General features: G+C 41.1%; 1 protein-coding gene and 1 long non-coding RNA gene across 5 annotated transcripts in view; one reads left to right on the top strand and one right to left on the bottom strand.

The window, feature by feature from the left end:
• Positions 1-22047, top strand: part of LOC106017858 (uncharacterized) — a 194268-nt gene that overhangs the window by 96491 nt on the left and 75730 nt on the right. For all 3 annotated transcript variants that reach the window (XR_011809823.1, XR_011809824.1, XR_011809825.1), the window contains 4 exons: positions 9731-9846; positions 10313-10468; positions 11008-12442; positions 13035-13134. This is a non-coding gene — a long non-coding RNA (uncharacterized lncRNA). The remainder of the gene's footprint in view (positions 1-9730; positions 9847-10312; positions 10469-11007; positions 12443-13034; positions 13135-22047) is intronic.
• On the bottom strand, positions 242-11787 carry RCN1 (reticulocalbin 1). Of its 2 annotated transcripts, XR_005266141.2 has the most exons (7): positions 11459-11787; positions 7910-8103; positions 6140-6318; positions 5536-5596; positions 2678-2877; positions 1417-2043; positions 242-1331 (listed from the first exon to the last, which is right to left on the bottom strand). XR_005266141.2 is itself a non-coding variant. In XM_027458468.3 (6 exons), the coding sequence occupies exons 1-6, from the start codon at positions 11737-11739 to the stop codon at positions 1936-1938; spliced, it is 1023 nt and encodes a 340-aa protein (XP_027314269.3). In that variant the 5' UTR covers positions 11740-11787; the 3' UTR covers positions 242-1935. The 2 variants fall into 2 exon arrangements, 1 of the variants encoding a protein (XP_027314269.3); XM_027458468.3 differs by having other exon boundaries at positions 242-2043.

The following is a 22047-nucleotide window of genomic DNA, read 5'->3' as shown; positions in this document are numbered from 1 at the left end:
TTGTTTTTTTTTTATTTTTCTGAGGTCTTTTAAGGTATTGTTTCCTGAAACAGTGGAAGGTGATGATCCAAGTGCAGACAGAGCACAGAAGTTCTGTTACTAAAATATACAAATGTCAAACTTTAGTATAAAAGGACTGCAAAAAAAAAAAACAAACAGAAAACCCACCTTCTCAAGATTGCTATGATTACGGAATATACTAAGACTTTCCAAATCCAAACAATAACCAAAACAGATAATGTTTTACATGTGCCAAACTACAATTTTATTGCTTCTTAGATAACACTGCATTTAGGTATTACTTTGACATTAAAGTACTGGAAAAGCCAAAAAAGTTTATATCTTATGACATCTGTCCTACTGCATGTTAGTGGAAGAGGTAGGGACTTTTAGGAGACATTGCTGGCAATGTCATAAGTGCACACCAAAAGCTTAATAATTATGCTAGCAAGAACATGTAATCTCTGCCAGAGTGTATAATCTAGAATTTAATTATCTTCAATTGAAAATAAAATATTTAACCACAGTTCTTATGTGACCTTAGTGTTCTGAACAGATTCTAGTAACAGTGATAGCAACTATATACATTGGACTTATTTCTATTTTTTTTTTAATGAGGTGAAGAAGAGACAGTTGGTGCCATATGCCCAGCTGCTGTTCGTAGATGGCCAGCCAGTGCTGCAGGACCTGTCCATGATCCAGTGCTTGAGGAACTACTGGCTTTAAATGCTTGGTTCCTGATTTCACATCATCTCTACCCTAGTCTGTATTAGTGTTATTGCACCTTCATAGTATCAAAAAGAAGTAATGGTTTTATCATGCATATTTTAAAACCAGTACATTTAAAAACAACCAAACTTATCTGAGTTAGGTATATAAAAATATACATGTAACAGCTCACATTATACAGTAAAAAAAGAAAGCACCTGTGTGGAAAGCTTGCTCCCTTCTTTGGAAGGAAAGATGTCTCCATGTAGTTGCTTCAGTATCACGTCCTGATACGTACATACATACAGAATAGAACTGTAGCCACACGAATCTGTCCCCTGATGTGGTACAGAAGGCCCAGAGGGGTGATATGTCTCATTCTTTCTCCATCACAGAACTGCTGCTGCCATTCACACTGTGTGAACAAGAGTAAACTTGGGTAAAGTGCGAAAAGCGTGAGATAAATTATGCTCCATGTGGCATAATTCCTCCCAGGAAACAGCAGAACTAGCAGCCCACAAACAATTGTATGTTGTTCCGTTGTCAGAAGGAACAGTTGTCACTATGAACTCTACAACCCTTGCCGAGGAATGCCAGCATGGGTGCTAGGCCACGTGTGCTGCCTCTGCGCTGCGATGGGGGCTAGAGGGAAGGGCCGGCTTTATACATTGCCCTTGTAAAGATACAGCACACAGGGCTGCTGGTTACCTCCGGCCCATTTAGGAGAGAAAAATGGAGTGTGGAGAAAAAGGCCGGGCAACTTGGTAAATCTTTTCTCTGTACAGAAGACTGAAACTAAAATTCTACATTGTTAAATTGTTATATGCTATTAAAAAAAAGATAGCTAAGCAACCTCATCTATTTCAAAAGCTAGGTTTCTTTCTAATCCTAGCTGCATTTCCCTATGGTAAAAATGGGTATTTGAAGAAAATGAATTATTATTAAAGGTCCTTGGAGTTGTCTTTTCCAGGTTAGGCTCAAATATACTACGTTTTTTCCAAAAATAGAACTATAGTAATTAGATATTGTATTTAACCATGTGAAGAGACTAAAATGCTATTTCTATGCAGTTTCTGAGGTAATAAGCTGGCTTGTTAGAAATATATTAATGCAAGTCATTCAGTCGTGAGTGTGTCCCTTGCCCATCTTCCCCTAAAAGGGAGGATGGACACGATGACTTCAGTAAAGTGGAGAAAAGGTCTGTGGCACGTTGCTTGGTATACTGTATCATAGCTCATCATGGTTTCTTGTGAGGTCTTCCCCATAATTAGTAGCTTGACTTCCAACAAACATATTCCAGTTGTCTAGAACTTCCTCTTTTGTTAGTTTTTGATCCTGGTGGGAGGAAAACAAAATCTCTGTAAGAACTTTTTCAAAGCTAAGTAAAAGACACACCAGCACAGACATACAAGAGCTCTACAAAGCAGCAGACTAAAGATTCAGGAATCATTTTAGCTGTCATGGCGATGGAGATTTTGATCCGAGTAGAAATCACAAGTTCCACTGGCTTCAATTGGGTCAAACTGCTCGTTGAAATGTTAGAGGAAGTGGATGTATTGAGCCAGTCTTTAAGCCAAAGATGTATGTTTGAGTATAGAAACCTGGGCTTTTTCCTGCCTCCTAGGTAACATAACTCTTTTTTTTCCCTCTTGCAGTCTAAATTAATATACAAAACCCATGACCATTCTTAAAAAGTAAAAATATTTCTACTCTGTTAAAACTTGCAGGTTTAAGAAAATTTAATGTAACCTAATGAAAGCCAACTTCTAGAGTTAAATTGTGTTTTATTCATTTGTGATTTTGACCCTACCAACTGAAATTTGCATTAATACATTAAGGCACTAGCATGTCTAGCCTCTAAAACTCCATTTAAAATGAACTAATAAGGAAAAGTATTTCCTTATTAGTATATGAAGTTTTTTTTTTTTAATGTTACTTTTTTTTCTTAATACACTAGAACTCTAAGTACCTTATCTACATCCGATTCATAGACTAAATGCCTGGCTTCAGCTAGTGCGTGATCATAGTCTTGTGGGAGAATCCAATGCTGAATCTCTTCCTTGTCCATCTTTCCGTCCTTGTTGAGGTCACGAAAATCTGAAAACTGCTCACGCTCTGTAATCACCCAGTCAGGCTCTGGTCCACCCTCTTCATTTGCAAACATATCAGCTGGAAAGGAAATAAAAGTCTCACTCAAGTCGTACTTGATTTGAAAATTATGCATAAACTAAAGACATTTGCATGGTGTTCCTCAGAGGAAGACTGTCTCCATGTAGTTGCTTTAACTCTTTAACTTTGCTTTAACCTTTAACTCTTTGCACAGCATTTCTTTGTACAGAATATGAAATGTGGGGTGTAGAGTAGCTGTTCGTATCTTCTTTCAGGCCTACTTCTTCTCTGCTGGTGACTGTTCTTACATTTTCCTAGTGTATTAGCCTCATAAGCAGTGCATTTTTATGAAAGGTGAACCTGTCCAAAGGCCTTCAGCCACTTCAATTTGAGTGAAAAAAAATCTTTAAGGATCTATTGTTAAATTGCAGTCATGAGCTTTAGGGCTGAGCTCTATCACATGAGAAGAAAGGGATGTAGCAATTTTGTCTTGTCCCTGCCAGCAAATGCCTCCGTGGATAAAATCAGACTTCAGCCAGCAGAGTGGCTGAGAGAATAAAAGGCACAGGGGAAACTCAGGAAAACAAAAATTGCTAAATAGAAGTGAATGCTTTTATCCTGCTTTCAGAGAGGTCTGTTTAAGAGAAAGCCATCTTAGAAAAGGAGTCCTTTTTAACCATACAGTTCTGCAGCAAACTCCACTAGAAGGTATTCTTCTACAAAGAAAAACCTGGAAAGAATGTCCTGCATCAGTGGTATGCTCTGTCCATGAGAAACTATACGCAGTGCAATTGCCATAGCTTGGTACCTTGGGAGGGAGTACCATTTGTGACACAGGATGCACAGATTATGTACGTGAGCTGCTCTGTACATTGTACAGTAGTCCCGTGTTATATTTAAGAAGCATCAGTAGGAAAACACCACCGTGACAGCTGCTATCTTTACAAACAGCATTGGGAGAGTAGCAGTGATCATTACGAACAAGTATTGATTTGTATCTGTCCTTTACATCATAAACCTTCCAAATTACTAGTAGCAAAAGTCCTTCCAGACTTATAAATGTGTTCACTTTATCCTTCTGATCACTGTGGCTAATCAACTGTTTTCTGCTCATCAAGGCTGCTTATTCCTCAAGCTTTCCATTTTTCTATTGGTATTAAAGCTCGTTTTGTAGATGGTACTCCTATGCCTTGTGGGTCTGGCTTTCAAGAATAAGGCAAGGAAAAGAGCACCCCACATGGACGGTCTTAGGGTCACAGGCTTGCTGGTATCCATAGGAACTGAAAATGTAGATCCTCAAATCTAAGACTTGCCCTGCCCGAGGATGTGCGCTACGCTGAAGATCTGTTGGTAAACTGTCCACAGTGTCCCTGAAATACACTGCACGCTGGCACAGTGAGAACTTAGTTCTCTATGCCTAACATGCCTAGGGATATTCTGCTTAGCTGCTTTTATAAAATCTAAACCAAATTTTGTAGAAGTCAAAATGGGACGGAGAAGTGGGGAGGGAGTAATCATTCTACAACCTTCCACAGATTTCCCCATCAAATACCTGATCCAGAGGCTGCAGTTTCTGGACTTTCTGATTGCTCCTTATGAGCTACCAAAGAAGAGATTTAGCTTTCTGTTTTTAACCCCAATTTGATTAAAAAGAAAAGAATTATATCTGAAAATGGGAAGTAGGAATATTTTAAGCAGTTTTCCTCTACTCATAAAGAAACTTCAGACAACACATTCACTTTCTTTTTTGCATTTTTAAAGTGCAAATTATATTGTTTATTTGAAGCATCTGACATGTCCTGTCAATTTGATTTTTATCATCCTTGCCAATGTGGGGTGATCGTGACGAGAACATTCTATGTTCCTATCTATAGAAGACAAGAAAAAACAGCATTCACATGGTAACAAATGTTGACAATTACCTTATAATTATATGTAGGTAATGTCACTGAATGAACTGAAATTACTGTGGAAATTATGCTGCTCTGTTATTTCAGTCATAAATGAATAGCATTCACATTCTGAGGCTAAATATAATTTACAAGGAAAAGAAACCCCCTGCCATTAATTAACATGTGTATATTGTTCCTGATTATATGAGAAGTGATCTTTATAGCACCACTAGAAACAGAAAGATTCATCTGAGTTTGCTCTAATGCTTTACTGGTGATACTTTCTTGATTAAAAACCCATCAAAGTGAGTGCAGTGGGAGATGTTAGCTTTTGGTATCAGCATAATGATTCAAAAGGGTGAAACGTATTATGTGCAGCTGATCTCTAGTCTTGTTTCCATTTCGTTTTCATATGTCTAAGTGCAAGACAGTAGCTGGCTGCCTAGAGTGACTGAAAGTTGTGTAACTGTGACAGATTCCCTGTTGACATTTCCCATTCTGATCTCTTTCTGACATTTCAGTAACGCACAGCTACTTCTCATGCACTTGACAACTTTTTTGAGAAGCTTAAATCTTGCTCCTGTTTTTACATAGTTAATTTTTTTAATGCATCATCTTATATTTCTGTAAAAAAACATAAGGCATCACTGCAAAAATCTTTACAAAAACAGGGGATTTTACCCACTAATTAATCTAGGAAAATAACTAGTAGAAAATAGGCAACTTTGAAACACAATATTAACAAACCTTTGGTTTGTTAATACTGCTGCAGACTTGAGAGGATGGACATATGGAGATTTTATAAGAAACAAACTTTAAGACTTACCAATATACTCATCCTGATCCACAAAACCATCCTCATTTTTGTCAATGTCTTCTAAGGTTTCCTGGAAAATAGTTTTCCATTGAAGTAATCAAGAGAGAACTGATAATTCTGGCTATTCCCCTCTTCAGTCATTTCACATTTGAGGCCTGACCTGCCCTTGTACACAAGCAAATCTACTCTCACAGACTATGATGCAATTGCTGCTTGAACAGAAAATATACAAGTCTCACATTGAAAAAATTCCCTGCACATAAATGAAAAGCGGACATCATGCTGAAGTTTGAAGTTAGGGGCAGATAGAAGCTGGCATCGCACACTTTGCAGCCTCATGTCAGCATACCTTTCCTTTTATTTTGGTGCAAGTCCACAGCAAGACTGTTTCCACTGAGGAGTAGTCTAAGGGTATTTAACAAGTCTTCCTTGTACTGAGAACTCTAAATCAGGTACTTTCAAGAAGCGTATCCCTTTTTGTTCCCCCTGCTGGCTATTAAGTATGTGTCTGAGTGCCTCTTTCTCAACCCTGCCTGGAAAGGTTAGAGAAGCTTTTCAAAGCTTAGCCGAAAAGTAAAAATGAAAATAATGTTACTGGTTTTGCTCTGCTTACTAAGACAACAATGTTTTTCATATGCTCAAACTCCTCTGGGTGAAGGAAAGCTGTGAATTCTTCACGAGTGGCAGCTAGGTCTCCATCCAGATCTGCAGTTTTGAATCGTCTTTCGTCTCTGGGCAGCATTTTTTTAAAACTGTGCCGATCAGTTGCATCTTGGAATTCTTCTGGATTTTCTGCAAATTAATCAAGGCAATCTCAAAATTTTGTTCCTTTTCAAGTGTGCTAATGTGATAAAGCCCCTTAATTTGCTGGTATGTACTCTGTTAGAGTCTAGAAATACAAAGGCTCATTGCTGTGTTGAACAGGAACTTCTCTTTCCTATGAAGCTCAAAATTAATTCAAGGGTCAAACACTTTGGGTCATTTATAAAGGTGACTTAGTAGTAAAAGTAAACGGCTGAGTAGATTCCCTGTTGGAATCCAGGGTCTTGCAGTATCATATACTATACTTCACAGATTTATTTATTTTTAATCTGCTTTTATAAGCACTGCTTAGGCAGTATTTGGAGTAGATTTCATTCACAGAAGTTTTATGCTTCTTAGGAATCGGTATGACCTACACAACTCCCCAGTTTCAAAAAGCAAGCGAACCAAGGAAAAGTGGTTTCAGAAGCTGGCAGACTGACTGAAATTACTGAACTGCTACGCCTCTGCTACAGGGAACCTATCAATTATTTTCACTTTAAAACAAAGACATTTTTTCAGGGTGTTTAGCGACATACAATGAACAGTATTTGATATAATTTTTAGAATAGGAAAACTAAACTGATTTCAAAGATATTAATTGTGAAATTGTTATGAGTATTTTCTCATGTTGGGAGATAAACATTTGAAAAAGACTAGGCTGGGAATCACAGATGTGAATTTTACGTGTGTATTAACACAGGATCACAATACAGTAGCTGTCCTCCAGCTCTCGGGGATCACAAAGAGGGCTGTGAAAGACTCCCAGGGATACTGCTACAGGGATGTGAGACAAAATATTACCTTTAAAAATGTAGTAAGCCCCATTTTAATCTAGGGTAGAACTTCTACTTAATACTGCTGCTGGAATCTTGCTCCAAAAACTGCCTGTGAGGTAGCTAGACAGTCTTCTCATTGCCAGGAGAAATGTACTCATGGTCAGTTACTAGCGATTAGTGGTCTGTAAGCATTGCCCCTTAGCTTAAGTAATCTCTTCTCTTTCTTTCCCTTCATTAACTTAGAAAAAGTAAAGTGAATGCAAGTTGAAGGAAAAAAAAAACAAACAGGTATAGTTTTAATACATGTTGCTTTTGTCTCATTTCTAAGGATTTTCATTTACAGCTGATCCCAACCTGAGGCATGTTACTCCACAAGAACTATTTTATTCAATAATTTTGCTATAGCTTATACCCAGCTGAAATTTTTAGACTCTAAAGAATTTGAGACTGAATTGACAAACATTGGTTAATTATGCAAAATAGTTCTCGAATGAAAATACTAATATTAATGACAAAAAATCATATATTTGTTAATTAGAGTAGAAGACCTTAATTAATCTTCATCAGTACATCGAACAAGCCCTCTGTAAAACCTTCCGTGTAGTGGCAACCCATGTGGAAATGGCTGAAATACAGAAATATTGCAATAAAGAAGTGCTTTTGACCTCTGAGTGTCTATAAAATTTAATGCTATTTCCAAAAGTCCTAAATGTGACACCAAACTCCTGTTGGCTATAAGGCATGAAATCATGCCTTATAACCCCAATCGTCATTGAGCATATCATCTGAAGACGTTATCTTACCTAGATAATAACCATATGTGGCTTGTTTATATTCTTCCCAGGCGATTTTATTGTCCTTGTTTAGATCATAGTCTTTCCAAACTTTAGCAACATTTTCGTAGATGTAGCGTTTCTGTACCCGTTTAATCCAGTTTTTCAGTTCCTCTGTTGTGAGATAGCCATCTTTGTTTTCATCTATTCTATCCACAATCTTCCTGTAAAAAGAGAGTGGCATCCGTAAGAGTCAAAAGAAAACCAAACTGCATGTCAGTCCAATTCTAGTAGTCTTTATCTGGCCCTTATTTTCCACAAAAATGTAACGCCCAATACTTAAAAAGCTGTTCTTCAGGCTAAAACTTTCTTCAATTCTGCATGTTATCTTAAGGAACATTATTCATTATTCAATATTGCTATGAATAATTCAATTGGAATTTGCACCATCAAAGTCAGTGAACAAACTACCTCAGAGGATACCTCAATTTCCTAGATACTAACTACAGGGCACCTCTTCAGCGTCCGTAGGGGGTAGCTATGCTGGACTCAGAATAGGAAGCTGACTTCACCTCAGGAGAAAGCCTGTACTGATGTTTGCCAGAGGCAATCAGAGGAGAAAGCTAGGATTTTGCAGACACCTGCAGTTCCTCCTGTGGCCCTCCAGCAGACCGATGCTAGGCTGGAGTGAGTTGTGTGTGTGCAACTTTGTGTGCAATGTTGAGCATGTGCACCATTTATAGTCTTCCCTTCCATTCCCATCCCTCCGCTTTTCTTTTCTAGATAAAAAAAAAATATTGCTTGTATTGCCAGGAATGCCTGGTACTCATTAATGCGGGTCTCCGGTCATTGCTGGCAATTGGGATGTAAGCAACTGCCCTAAAGTAAAGCTGCTTGCCTCAAATTCTGTTGAAATCAGCAGAAGGGAAGGTACTTGGGTACTCCCAAGGAAGCTTCCACCTTTGAAAAGTTCTGCACACAGCTGCAAGTAAAACTGACCTGAAAAACTGTGTTAAAAAAAAAAAAAAAAAAAACCTCTCTCCTCCACCATTTAGATTCTCTGTAATAACCACCCTGTCCCACACTCAAGAAAATCAAAATGACCATTATCCATAGGCTCAGTCATCATCCCTTTGGTCTAGTTATATGTTATTTGTAAGAATGGGTAAGAGCAGAAGCCATCTTGTCCAAATCCTGACTTTAAATTCAACAGGTGAGCTCCCTAAATCTCCAGGATTTAGTGAAGGAGATAGTGAAAAGTTCTGAACTGTTAACTATTCCTTGCAGTGCAACATCTTGGAAAGCTGGCACTGGCTGAAGGGAAGCGCTCAGCAAGTAAATCAGTGTCCTTTCTTGACCCTGTCAAGCAACAGCAGCAGGTCCCACTGAATCTGCAGCACTGTCATGTGAACCTGATAGCATCAGGTTTGTAGCATGTTTCATCTACTGCAAGTCAGAGCTTAATGGATATTGGTTTGGGGTCCAGCGGTTGCATTCATAAACGTGGTATTTCTGAGTGATAGGGAAAAAAAGGGGGTCACAGAATTTGCTTTCTAAAGTAGGTAAGTATGAATTAACTGACTGGAAAACCTTTCTCTTTTGTGTAAATCTCATGGGGAATTGGCTGCCGGGGTCCCTTTCACTGCATGATGGACTGAATTTGTCAATGAATGTGCTCCACCACAAATTTGACTTAACTGCTTTAGCTGATATTTCTGTTTTATTAAATGAAGTTGCAAAAAGTGATTGTGCTAACAGCTCTTTGGTATTTTTAACACCAAAGCAGTCAAGAATCTTTACCATAAAATGTCCTGTGCCTTATCTTTCTCATCTATACTCTTGTTTTTATAGCTCCATTGCGTCCATATGCACTCTTTTACTCTGCTTCCCAGATGAGGATGGGGACAAAGAAATAGTCTTGCCTACAGGCTCCCAGAAGTGGACTGCAAACCTCACGTTTTATACTGGTAATTACCTACAACAGGGCCCGGGATCATTCTGAGTTTTGTAGTGGAACTACTGTATATTGTCTGAAAGGCATTAGTGCCTTCATTTTAAATAGCTAATTCTTGAATATATCAAAAATTCACAGAGCATGTTAAGACATGCAGTGCCAAGTCATACCCAGGAAGTTACATGTACAAGTGTGTAACACCTGAAACCTTACGTTCTCCCTTTAACTGAGGTGAGATAACAGTCAGTATTGAGGTGAGAAACTAATAGAGTAGCTAGGGGACACACACAACAGGTACGTACAGCCTGCTGTGAGGCAGATTAGATCTGCCTAAATGCATCTGGTGATGAAACAAAGGTGGGGTAAGGAAATCATTACTTAAAGTGGCTGAAAGCAGAAGGCTTCCCCTCTGCATGTGATGCTCAGCACAACTGTGTGTGGATAAACTCAGAGCAAATAACAATTGTTTATGTTGGTAGGATGTGCAACCATCTTCTGTGTTTGCTGAAAATGGCAGGCCCAACACAAATGGCACGGAGGACAGGGGTCCCACTCATCTTCTTAGCCCATCTGCACTCCCTTCATGCAGCCCTTGGCTGCTGCACCAGGACTGTGCCGTGCTTCTCCAAAACCAAGTGAGTTGTGGTACTGCATACAGGTAGGAAATCTGTGATTCTTCCCTTATCCAGTGGCTCAGTGTGGGAGGACAGGCATGCTTCTGTCACAGAACCTGTCCTAAGGGCAGGTGTACTCCAAGGTTATGATAAAATTATGGGCTGGTATGTGCCGTGATCACAAACCAAGATTTTACTGCTCAGCTGCTCCTCCACAAAGGATGTGAGCAGTTGCTTGCAGGGCTTTTTCTGTGTACTAGCTAGTTCCGTTTTGTTTCCTGGAAGATGAGAGTAGCTTTGTGTTATCACTGCCTAGCCCTGCAACTCCACAGGATGATACGCTGCCATCCTTCTTAAGGAAGGCACAGTAACAGCAGCACACGCTTTTCTCTCAGAAAGCATTTATAAAACATCTCTGATGTTTTGCTGCACAATGCTCACCCCGCAACGTGGGCTTTGCTTCTCAGAGGAAGTCTTTTAAGTCATGTCCACATCAGAGGTGTTTGGCTGTGGCTGTAGCTTAACGTGTCACCTCTCTTTTTTTTTTTTTTAACTGTTAGACTTAGTCCTAATTAGCAGCCTGACTTCTGCTAAGCGCACAGGAGACAGAGGCGCTGACAGCAGGCAGCTGTCCCGGTGCAAAGAGCAGCGTGGAAGCAAGCACGGCGCTACCACAGCGGACAGAGCTGTCACGAGGGGAAAACCTGGAGGGAGACGGCTTCGACTGGGAAAGAGCTGCGGGGAAGGGCAGGGGGACGCGGCCTCAGCCGGCCGGGTGCCCGCAGGAAAGTGACAAGGCAGGGAAGCGGCGCTGCCGGCCAGCAGGTCCCGAGCGAGGAGGAGGAGGAGGAGGAGGAGAAAAGCACCCAGGAGGGAAGCTCCCAGGAGGGAAGCACCCAGGGCTCGGGACCTGTGCAGCCGGAGCGAGGGGGCGCCCCCCGCCGCGTCCCGCCCCGCTCCGCTCCCTCCCCTGCCACGTTCCCAGCGCCCCGCCGGGGCTCTCCGCCTCACCCCAGCCTCTCGCGGCTCTCCTCGGGGCTGAGCTGGTCGAAGCTCCGCGCCTCCTCCTTGCCCAGGAAGGCCTCGTGGTCGTACTGGAAGCCCGGGCCGTCCTCGTGGTGCTGCTGCTGCTGCTGCTGCGCGGCGCCGGGACGGGCCCGCTCCTGCCGCACTGTCGGCTTGCCCAGGCCGCCCGGCACCAGCAGGAGCAGCAGCAGAGGCAGCAGCAGAGGCAGCAGGAGCCATCCCGGCCCGCCGGCCATGCCCCGCGGCCGCCCCGCAGCCCCGCTCATCGCCACGGCCCGGCCCGGCCCCGCCTCTCCCCGGCCGCTCCCCGGCACGGCCCCGCCGGCGCCACGTCTGCAGGGCGGAGCGCGGGGGGGAACAGCCCGGGGCCGGCAGCTCCCCGACCATCTCCCTTAGGAATGCACAAAACCGCTTTGCTTTTTGAGTTTTCTCCCCAAAATGGGCAACGGAAAAGCTACAAGTTAAAAAAAAAAAAAAAAAAAAAAAAAAAAAAAAAAAAAGTGGCTATGTGAGTGCTGGAAATTGAAGGAGAAAACCCAAGTTTTTTGGCACAGAAAAAAAAGCATTTGCTTTTTTTCCATCAATTGCAATTCATTTTGCTCAAGGTTGTAGAAGCAGAGACTTCAGGTTGCAGTAACTGACATTTTCACCGAGTAAATTTCCTTTTCCTACACCGTAGCCCGAAATTCACAACCAGGGCGAATTGCTTGTTGCTTGTTAATGACCTTGTGTGCTGTCTGACCCAACGTGGCAGATGAGCGTTGCTACCAGAGCCCGGCCATTCTTCGGCACGCAGACCTGAGAGAGAATTACTGGTTGCAACATGAGATTTGTTAGCCCAGTCCACTGGACAGAAAAATCGTACTTATGCCGGGCCATTGGGTGTGCCACGACCGTGCAAGTTGCTGAACCAGGCTGTGGCCTCCCTGCCGCTGTCGTTACCCCGGTGGACATCCTTTTGACCTACAGGTAGGGTGTAGCTGAACTCTGCTTGGCAGGGGGCTTGACCGTATTGACAGCAAAAAGCTGATGTCAAAGCCTTCCGTATTCTGCCTGCTCTTCCGTGTTCCTCTGTGTTCTGCCTTTTGTGACTATGGATCAGAGAGCAACATGTAGATCTAGCTGTGTGTTTGCCTCAGAATGCTTGCATTTGTGGCAGGAGCAAGTTTCAAACATTTAAACAGTCAGATACTTTGTCACTTAAGTCTAGACAGCGAGCAAAACACTAACACCCTGCTTTAGGCCTGGTTGTGGCCACTTTGATGGGTTTGAACAGCCACAGCCTGAGCACTGCTTCAGTGAGAGCTGGGTGTACGTGGCAGCTTGAAAATGGTTCTGCTGATCGTACCACCTGCGTTTGCATCCACAGAGCCACCGTGATGCAGCGTTTATGTTGTTTGTCTTGCGCTAAGCAAATACCGGTTAAATAGTTGTCATTAACATCTTCAGGAATTTCATACTTGGGCAATAATTCAGATACGTCTCCACTTTTCTTTTTAATCTTCTAGTGTTCTTCTCCCCAATTCCTATGTCTATAAAGTTGTTTCTAATGTTGTTCCAGGTGTGAGGCTGTGATGAGGTGCTCAGTTTTCACCTTCTTGATCCACATGGCGCTAGAGTATGCAGCTAGTCAAGAGGGAAATCAATTGCATGGATAACAGGTATGTTTTCCTGCTCATTCATCAGTCGGTGATAGAACATTGTAGATTGATGTTTGATCTTTGCAGGGGTATGTGAAGTTATTTGAGGGAGGAGAGAAATGAATTTGTACGTTCTGTTTGTCAGAACAATTTGGAGCTACTTCTGTGAGAAGAGCTACAGCAGTGGCAATGCAGAATGAGCTCAGTATGTATGTGGTCATTCATTTAAAAGCCTCCAGGCGTCAGGCGGGTTTGCCTTGGGGATTTGGGTTCAGGCCATTGGACTATTTTAATTTTGCCCTGTGTTTGGATTCATGTCTGGGCCCTGATATGCCGTGATCTTATGAAGGACAGGAAATCATGAATGTTCTGATCCTGCTCAGACTTGGTTTGGGACCGTTGGTAATAACAATGAAAACTTGATTGATCCAATATGACTTTTTGTGGAAAAGGAAAGGCATTGCAATTACTTGTCCTTAAAGGGCTGAAGTCTAGTCTTCGATTTTAATGCTGAGAAATAGACTTCATGTTCAGTCAAAGCAATTGTTGATCCAGTCAGTTTCAGTGTTGCTGGATTTTTGTACCACTCAGTTTAATGTTTACAGATTTTGCTCTTGGGCTGTCGTGACCTCATCAAACACCTTAAACTCTCAGTCATCTCTGAAAGGTCGTGCCTTCTACTCATATTATTCAAGTCACAAAATGATAGAAGTTTTCCCTTACATTCTTTATCCACAAAACTTGTTTCTTAAAATACTGATTATTTTTACCTGTGATGCTGGTATTTTCTGTTTTAATAGTGTTACTATGAACATCTCTGCTGAGAGAAACCTGCTGCTGCTGAGTGATCAGCATTAATTAGGTTTAGCGTTAAAGATGCTATTTTCATAATCCACACTTCTTTAGGTAATGTGTCTGAGTTTTATACACACAAGGTTTCTTTGAAACATTGCAGAATACCAGGTCTGCAACATCGACAATGTTTTTTAGCAATACATTTATGCAGCAGTAGGCATGCTGGGTAGTTTATAAGCTTTTAATGAAATGCTGGCAGATATTAGGGTTTTATGGGCTGGAAAACAGTGCAAATCAAAGAGCTTTGCTTACTGTTTATAACATTTTTCCCCTGAATCTAACAATATTTATCTCACTGTTTCTATCTTGCATTTCACTCTTCACATATTTACTTTTTCTTTCACTGATATATTCACAGTCAACAAACTATTCTGTATGAAGTATACTCAGAGCCACGCTGTGCCTGTCATATGAGTCCCGTTACCCAGATAAAGCCAAAGATGGCTTGTTCCATATCCTATTATTTCTTCAGTCTGCATTTATCCTAATAAGGGTACACTTACATCTTGAGTCGGTATTTCTGGACATCACTAATTGTGCCTTTCCTGGGGCAATGTAAATGACCCCAAAGGGATGCCATGTTTTCTGACTGCCTGCTGGCTAATACCTGCTCTTGTGCTTTCAGGTTCAGGAGCAGGGCCTGTTTCAGCACTGGAAAGCATATTCTGTAGCTCAGTTAGGGAAAATGGTGATCTTTGATGATAATTCTGCTGATATTAATAGTAGGTAATGATAAATGTCTGTAAGAAATGTGTTTTCGAAGGTATGCAAAAGAACGTATTTTTCTGAGAAGTTAGAAAATTAAAATACAGCGTTTTTTTCTCATCAACTCTACTACTCTCTGTAAATTCAGACTAACTAAATTATAGTATTACTCTGTACACAGAACATATGATTGGTTTGGATAGATATGAGTCAGTGACGTATGCCACCTTAGATTAAATTATAGAAATGTATTTTGTGATTCATATTTTACATTGCAGTTAGCCTAAGATGCTTTGCCTGAACTCAGATCATAGCAGCAAAACTATTTTTTAAAACCTCGTATTTTCCTTAGGGCACAGAACACATTCATCGAAGCTGTTGAAAAATGTCCATTGACACCAATAGACTGCAGCTCAAGCTGTTTGTGTACAGTGGTGCTATATTTTATTGGAGATGTAATTGCAGCAGCATTTCAGAATAAGTTTATGTCTCATTTATTTTAGGTGATCTAGAATTAGATAACCTGCATTTGGACTTTCAGCCAAATTCTGTTAGGTACTGATTGCTCTCTTTGGTTTGGAATGTACAACTCTAGGTAGCCTGTAAAATTTGTCTCAGTCCATGTGGGAAGCTAGAGTTTAGGAGATCAGAGCAGAAGGAGATACCAGCCTGCAAATAACAGCGGAAATTTTGGAGGCGAACTGGGGGAACTTTCGGAGAAACGCTTTGATTAGACTTCCTTTGGCCTGTCATGACCAGCTGCTAGTTCAGACCTTCTTCATCACACCACCACATCCCCTTACTTTTCTATTTTTTGCCTTGGTGTAGTCTACATCACTCCCTTCTCTTTCTCTTCTTTTCATCTGTTGGTGCCTAGCTTACCAAACTCAAGTTTCTTGACACAATACACCTGAAATAATCATGCCAGTACCATGATGTTGACAAGCTTGTTTGTTCTGTGTGATGCCCTACTTCTCTTGTTCATTACCTGTCTCATGTAATTGCAGTGTAAACAATTTGGAAGGGGATTTTCTAGTATTTCTACTGATTAATTTCTGGTTATTACTACTGTTACTACTACTACCCGTTACTGTTCCTACTGTTTTTATTGTTTCTATTGATCTTCTACTGTGTCTGTGCAGTGTCTGGCTCACTTGGGCATGGTCTGAGTTGGTCCTTACGGTACCGTTGCCAATAAGCATGGTTAACAACCATTTTAGATCATCTGGGAACAGTCTTGAAATTTCCCTTCTTATCAGGAATCTGTGTGATTAGTGTTTCTTCAAACATTTACATTTTCAAGTGTATAAAAAGATCCTTTGCTTCTGACAGCATGAATCGGTGCGCTGTATGTGCAATTTGCCCTGGTAATTACTTATGTATGGTGATAACCATAGCAACATCCCAGGTAGATAATGTCATGCAAATTACTGCAGCTCCAGGGATGGAAGATGTTAATACAAGTATGTACTCACACCCCTGGTCTTCAACATTTTGCAGCGACTCTCCCCTCCCCCAGACGTGTTGTTTTTAAATTTCCTTTCCTCCCGGTGATCGGAAGGAAAAGAAAACCTCTCGCTATTTTTCTCATTGGTATTCACGCAGAGGGAGGGGGAGGGTGGTCCTTCAATGTTTCTGTCATGAATAATTTTGTACACAGGGTGGAAATTCCACAGTGTATGTAGGGCATAAAAGTCCAGAGACTTGGATACACTGCAGGGCCACGTTGTGCTTAAACCCAAGTTCTTGCATTTGTAAACATGGAGAGTGAGTACATGTATGTGGGGGTGGGATTGTAACCACAGATGTTTAGACTGAGGTGTAAACCTCCTCAAATCATTTACAGAGGAGATGGGAGAGCAGCTTTGTTTTTCAGAGCAGACATGCTGTGGCTGAATACTTATCAGGGGTAGTGCATTGTCACTGCAATGAAGAAACAGCAGAGAGGAAATAACTGGTAACAGTTATCCCTTGTTTGGTCACAAGCAAGAGAAACAAAAAAAAAATCTATGTAAGTGCTAATCTGCATATATATGCAAGTCCTTTTGTACCCTAGAGGTGGCTGGAATCTTTTATTAAAATCATTTTAAAAGAAAGAAGGAAAGGAAATTGGTTAAGTAGAAGTTTAGCTTTTCTGATGCAGAATGAAATTCTTGCTGAACTTTTGGCTGTGTGGTTAAATACTGGGAATGCGGGTGTTAGTCCTACAATCTGCGCCGAAGCTGCTGATTACTGAAAGCTGAACTGCTCCAGCCATTAAACCAGGAAATACCTTGATTAAAGAGAATGGAGATTTGCAGAGTCAGAAAGACTGTGCAGGCAGCTGGAGTATGTAGTCAGATCCCAATGTGTAGGGAAAATATTCCCAAAGCGAGCTAAACTATTCACTAGGCCAGCATCAAACTGTCTTCATCATAAAAACAAGGTCTCAAATAGAAGCATGTTGAGGAGTGGAAAAAAAAAGAAAGTTGAAGCCACTGAACAACTTCATTTTGGTGATGGAGGTAGTAGATGTTCAGAGTGTTAATTGGAGATTTTAAACACTGCCATTCTGTATCCCCTGGAGTCTGTACAGGGATGTTTGCCACTCTTACAAGTCTGTCTACAAATCCCAGGCTGTAAAGTTTAATCTTTTTCCCTCTTATTCTTCTGTGAATTAGTAATTCAATACTTCGGCTATCATTAGCATGGATAGCACTGTTCAGCTGTGCCAGCCTGTCCAGAATAACTATTGGTGACAGCAGAATCTGAAAGATGCTCATGTCCAGGTAATCCAGTTTGTTGTTAAATTTAGCATCAGTGCTAGGGGCTACAAAGATCCCTGACTTGCAGTGGAGTTGCTTTGTGTGTTTGTTTGTTTGTTAGCTGGTTGGTTATACTTGGGTTTGTTTGGTTTTGTTTGCTTATTTGTTTTTAAATCTGCTAGGATGCCTACCTAATGAAAACAAGCAGCACCACAAAGAAATATATAAACTCGGGCTTTGTACCATCTGACAGAAACTATTGAGACTAATTGTCTGCTTGAGCTTTTGCCTGTCTGCCTACTTTACATAAAGTGGACATTTCTTTCTTATTTCTATATTCAGCATGTGCCTGCCTGAAGATGGGCTCTCCCTATACTCCGTATCACATCAAAGGGAATAGTAGATGCCTGGGAATTATAGGGATAGCTGGAATGAGGTTCTGCCTAGTTTAATGCTCTCTCTCTTCAGAATAAAATTAGTAATATCAATTGTGCCAAACATCCTGAAACCCTGTGTGCAGGCTAGTTTCTTTGGCCAGTACCACAGCCAGACAAAACACTTGACTATAATTATCTAGTCCTCTGCTTTCCATGGCTAGGATGACTCTTTCAGTCAGGAACTGACCTCTTCCTAAATTCAGTGGGAATCAGGACCGGCATAGTTTGTTGTTCCTATGCTGTCTTGTTATTAATGCAAGTCTCTAGTTTTGATTTACTGTTTTTATTCACGGAGTGAGGTATCATTAACACTGAATTAAAAACAAAAAGGCAGAAAGTAACCTAGGAATGCCTGATAAGTGGTGTCAGTTGTTCAAGAAATTCATAGCAGCGCAAATAACTCAGTTAAGATCTTAAAGTTTATCATGGAATTTGTCGAGATTGCAAAGCTTCCGTCAGAGCTGCAGCATTATTCAAACACAGTGGAAAAAGGTGGGCATGGGAGATTTGCCTAATGCCACGTGTGGGGCTAACATTGGGTTTGATAATTCTGGGTCCCCACTCTAGCTAGCAATGGTTTTGCCTTCCTCCCTGCGCTATGTAGTCTCCCCATTTGTTTTTGTTTCTGGCTAGTATAACTAAGGGAACCTGCTGGCATATTGAAAAGCACTACGTTGGCCAGCTGTACAGTTTGTATTTAGCAAGTGGGTATCTTTTATCAGAAGGCAAAGGAAATAATAACATCAGAATCACATGTCAAATAAGTATGTATGTTTAATAAATAATATTCCACGTGCGTGATTTTATTTACTGTCTCTTCTCCTCCCTTTTTCCGCCTCACCAGTTGCTCACCTTTGCTAGTTTATGACAAGATGTTGAAGGAAACATTGCATTATCGTATGCAGCAGGCATCAAGGGAGAGAAATTGGCTTGTCATTAATAGTAATTGTAAAACCAGCCCTACAATAAAGGCTACTTTTGGTCACAACCTGCAGTTGTGAAACAAAATCCAGAGCGCTCATCTGTTGACCATTTTTAGCTCAGGGTCAAAATCTCCACGTGCAAAGGTCAAGTGTAGACGGATGGTGCTCATCACAGGACTGAGAGATGCATACAGGCTCTAGCTGGAGTGCAGCCTGGAGTGCAGGTATCCAGGGGAACAGGGAAACTCAGCTTTCCTAGCTGTTTCTTAGGGTATCACTAAATGGCAAACTTCGGGTTAAGACTGAACATTTTGTGTCTCTTATGCCAGGGGAGAGATGGCATCAAAAAGCCCTGATAAGAGTTCACCTCCTGAAACATCTGATTCCTCCATCACTGCTCTAGAGGTTTCTGAAATGCTGGTACAACCACAAGCAGCTGTGGCAGTGTTCCCGTGGCTGCCTCCTGGTCCCTCCAAGCAGTTGGTGTTTCCCACCTCTTAAACTTCAGACATAGCCATGATTTCCCTGCCTGAATTAATGTTCTCATGTTGACAGATACTAAGGGCTGATAAAATGGCTTGAAGTTCTCAAGCAAACCGCTGTACCAAATGTTGCAAGGAGCTATGGCAGAGGTGCTGCAGGCTCCATCTCTGTGGTTCGGGGTGTAAGTGGGAAGAAAAATGAACACTCAGCCCTGAGTAGACAGCCTGACCTTCTAGGAGAAGAAGAATAGGGCTGGCTTGGAAACTAGAGCAGGAAGCTGCCTTCAGGCTTAGATTTTATTTATTTATTTAAAGTACAGCACAATTAAGCTACCTTGGAGTAGAGGCATACCAACTGCAAAAGAGTCTGTCCAATGTCCTCTTAAATCAGCTGAAGGTGTTTTAGTAACTTCAGTGACCTTGGTTTAATTCTCAACAGCGCAAAGTAATTCTGCATCTTTTAGGACAGGAAATGCAGTATGCTGTAAGCAATATGAATCCCTTTTACTCTTTCTGGATCGCTAATTTTTATTTAGGTTTATCACACAACTTGTAAACTGCATGCAGCCTTAAATGCAGACATAATGTACATTCATGTGATAATGGAGAAGTTGTGCTCTTTTAACCAGACAGACAAAACAGAAATAGAATAGAGAACAGTAGAATATTCAAAGTAGAATATTCAAAGTCTTTATTTTTCCAAATCTTTACATTCTGGTTTGTCTACTAAGGATACAAAGTGTAATTATACTAAAAGATGCTCACAGAGGACAACACATCAAATTGCTTTAGACAGCAATAAAAATGTCCAAAGACTTGGTTGAAAGTCTTTTACAGGGCCACACATTCAGTACCTTTTCCGAGTTTTTTTGTGGATTGGCAGTTTAGAATTTACAATTCAAACAGAAATCACAACAATTGCAGTTTTGAGTGTATATAAACAGTATTCATATAAGAAAGTTTAGTTCCTTAAATGTATTAATTCGGGGAAGTCATCGTTTCCAATTTTTGTTTTGTTTTGTAGCCATCAAGGGCTCAGCATGCCAGTTTGTAACTGATCACAGGTATAGCAAACTGGGTAGATAGTGCCAAAGCATCAACAGAAAAGCATATTAACTACTCCCAGAGTTGTGTAGTCACTAGGAGATTATTTAGATAAACTGGGTTACGAACTGAAACTAGCTATAGCACACAGTTGTAAATGTCAGTGAACCAGACAAGCTAATTCCTTGCCTGTGAAGTAACGTTGGAATGCAGAGTATATGCAGTTTACGTTTAAATATAAATATGGGATTACCTTTTAGGCTGTGAAATGGAATCATATACGCAACAAACATTACATCTAGGGTCTTCCGTGAGTGAAAACCGTTGTGTCAAATATGGTTAGTTTAGTATTGTTGATGGGCTTTATTCAAGGTTCCTAGAATTTATCTGCCAAGCATAAATAATTATTTAACAACTAATAGGGCAAGGCCAGAAATATAATAGCTTTTATGTTGAAATTAACATCAAGTGATCTGTAGACATCTGCTAAGCAAGCCAAATGTGGTCTATGTGCTGTATGCTTTGCCTCACTGCCTCAAAATAACAAGCACTGCTTATATTTGGAGGGGCAGTTTTCCTTGTTAAAATGGGAAAAAAATGCTCTGATAGAAATCACTTGCACTGTTAGGATCAAGTGTGTGATGAACATTAAATAGCCCTACAAATTTAAATAATGCTCGATACTGAGATTTCAGCCTTGCAAATGCTCTTGGTTCCTGATGTGTGCTTAGTGTGGTTCAGAGGGGAATTAAAGTCCTCTCTTTATTTCCTTTTAAAAAAAAAAAAAAAGCATCAGCTAGGATATTCCAGCCTTTAGCAACTGCAGCTTTCTGGGGTTCAGTAAGTGTGAGAGCCGGAGCCTCAGCACATTTATTTTTCCAAAATGACCAGAAGGGTGAAGGAATTGTAAGAGCTGTAGCATCAAGAAAGCCTGAAAAAGCTCCAAGCAGCAAAGATCCCTTCCAAGTAGATACTCACTGTTGCCTTGCAGTGATCTGCATTCTGTGCATAAGTGTTCAGCTTATACGGGTGCCAGAACTGAAACTGTACTTCCTTTGCTTTAGAGCACCGCAGTTGGCATGGGATGTTTGCTCTACTAGCTGGTGCAGTTCATCTGCTTTCAGGACCATCCATTCGATCTTTGGCATCTTCTTTAGGGGTCTTGGCCTTTCCTCTGTTTTAAAAGTATTAGAAGGAGGTTGAATTGCTGAGTGGGGAACGTAATCTTTGTGAGGCAAAGTCTAAAGATGTTAGTAAGCTGAAAGGACTGCACTGGCAATTTACCAGGTACTATGCTGGAATGAATGAGAAACTCATATTCATTGTGCTTATGTATGCTCAAGTTCTTTATGTCCATATTTAGATCTATTAACACGATAAGCTTAAGCCAACTTGACTTTCTTGAATGAACAAAGCTGTAAATGGCAGAGCCTCAACAACAAACCCCATAAATGTGTACGGCCACCAGCAGAATGAATAACACCGGACCTGAGATTCTGTGGGGTTTGGCAGTGATACAGAAGATGCTGTTCTGAACAAGCTGGATTCCCTTTCGTACAGGAGGCTTGGCACCAACCTTACTGTGAGCTGGCTCGGGCTTTTACGGGGGCAATGAAGCCTGGGCTCTGTGCTGGACTTGGTGTCTCTGCCCCAGCCTTCCCCTTGAGTATTGGAGTGTGGCCTCAGGCTGCTCTGGTTTGCACTGACAGGAGTCCCTGGGGATCTCTCTGCCAGCTGGGTTAGC

Source organism: Anas platyrhynchos, chromosome 5, assembly GCF_047663525.1.
Source record: "Anas platyrhynchos isolate ZD024472 breed Pekin duck chromosome 5, IASCAAS_PekinDuck_T2T, whole genome shotgun sequence".
In the NCBI taxonomy this organism is placed as follows: domain Eukaryota; kingdom Metazoa; phylum Chordata; class Aves; order Anseriformes; family Anatidae; genus Anas; species Anas platyrhynchos.
Note: the sequence above shows the minus strand (reverse complement) of the source record. Positions and strands in the feature narration are given on the sequence as shown.

Bases quoted from the DNA above. Each gene is read 5' to 3' on its own strand.
- RCN1 (XM_027458468.3), bottom strand. From the start codon at position 11,739: ATGAGCGGGGCTGCGGGGCGGCCGCGGGGCATGGCCGGCGGGCCGGGA. The intron at 8,104-11,458 runs GTGAGGCGGAGA...CTCTTTTTACAG, and splicing joins GAGAGCCGCGAGAGGCTGGG to GAAGATTGTGGATAGAATAG. The intron at 2,878-5,535 runs GTAAGTCTTAAA...TTTCCTTTCCAG, and splicing joins GGATCAGGATGAGTATATTG to CTGATATGTTTGCAAATGAA.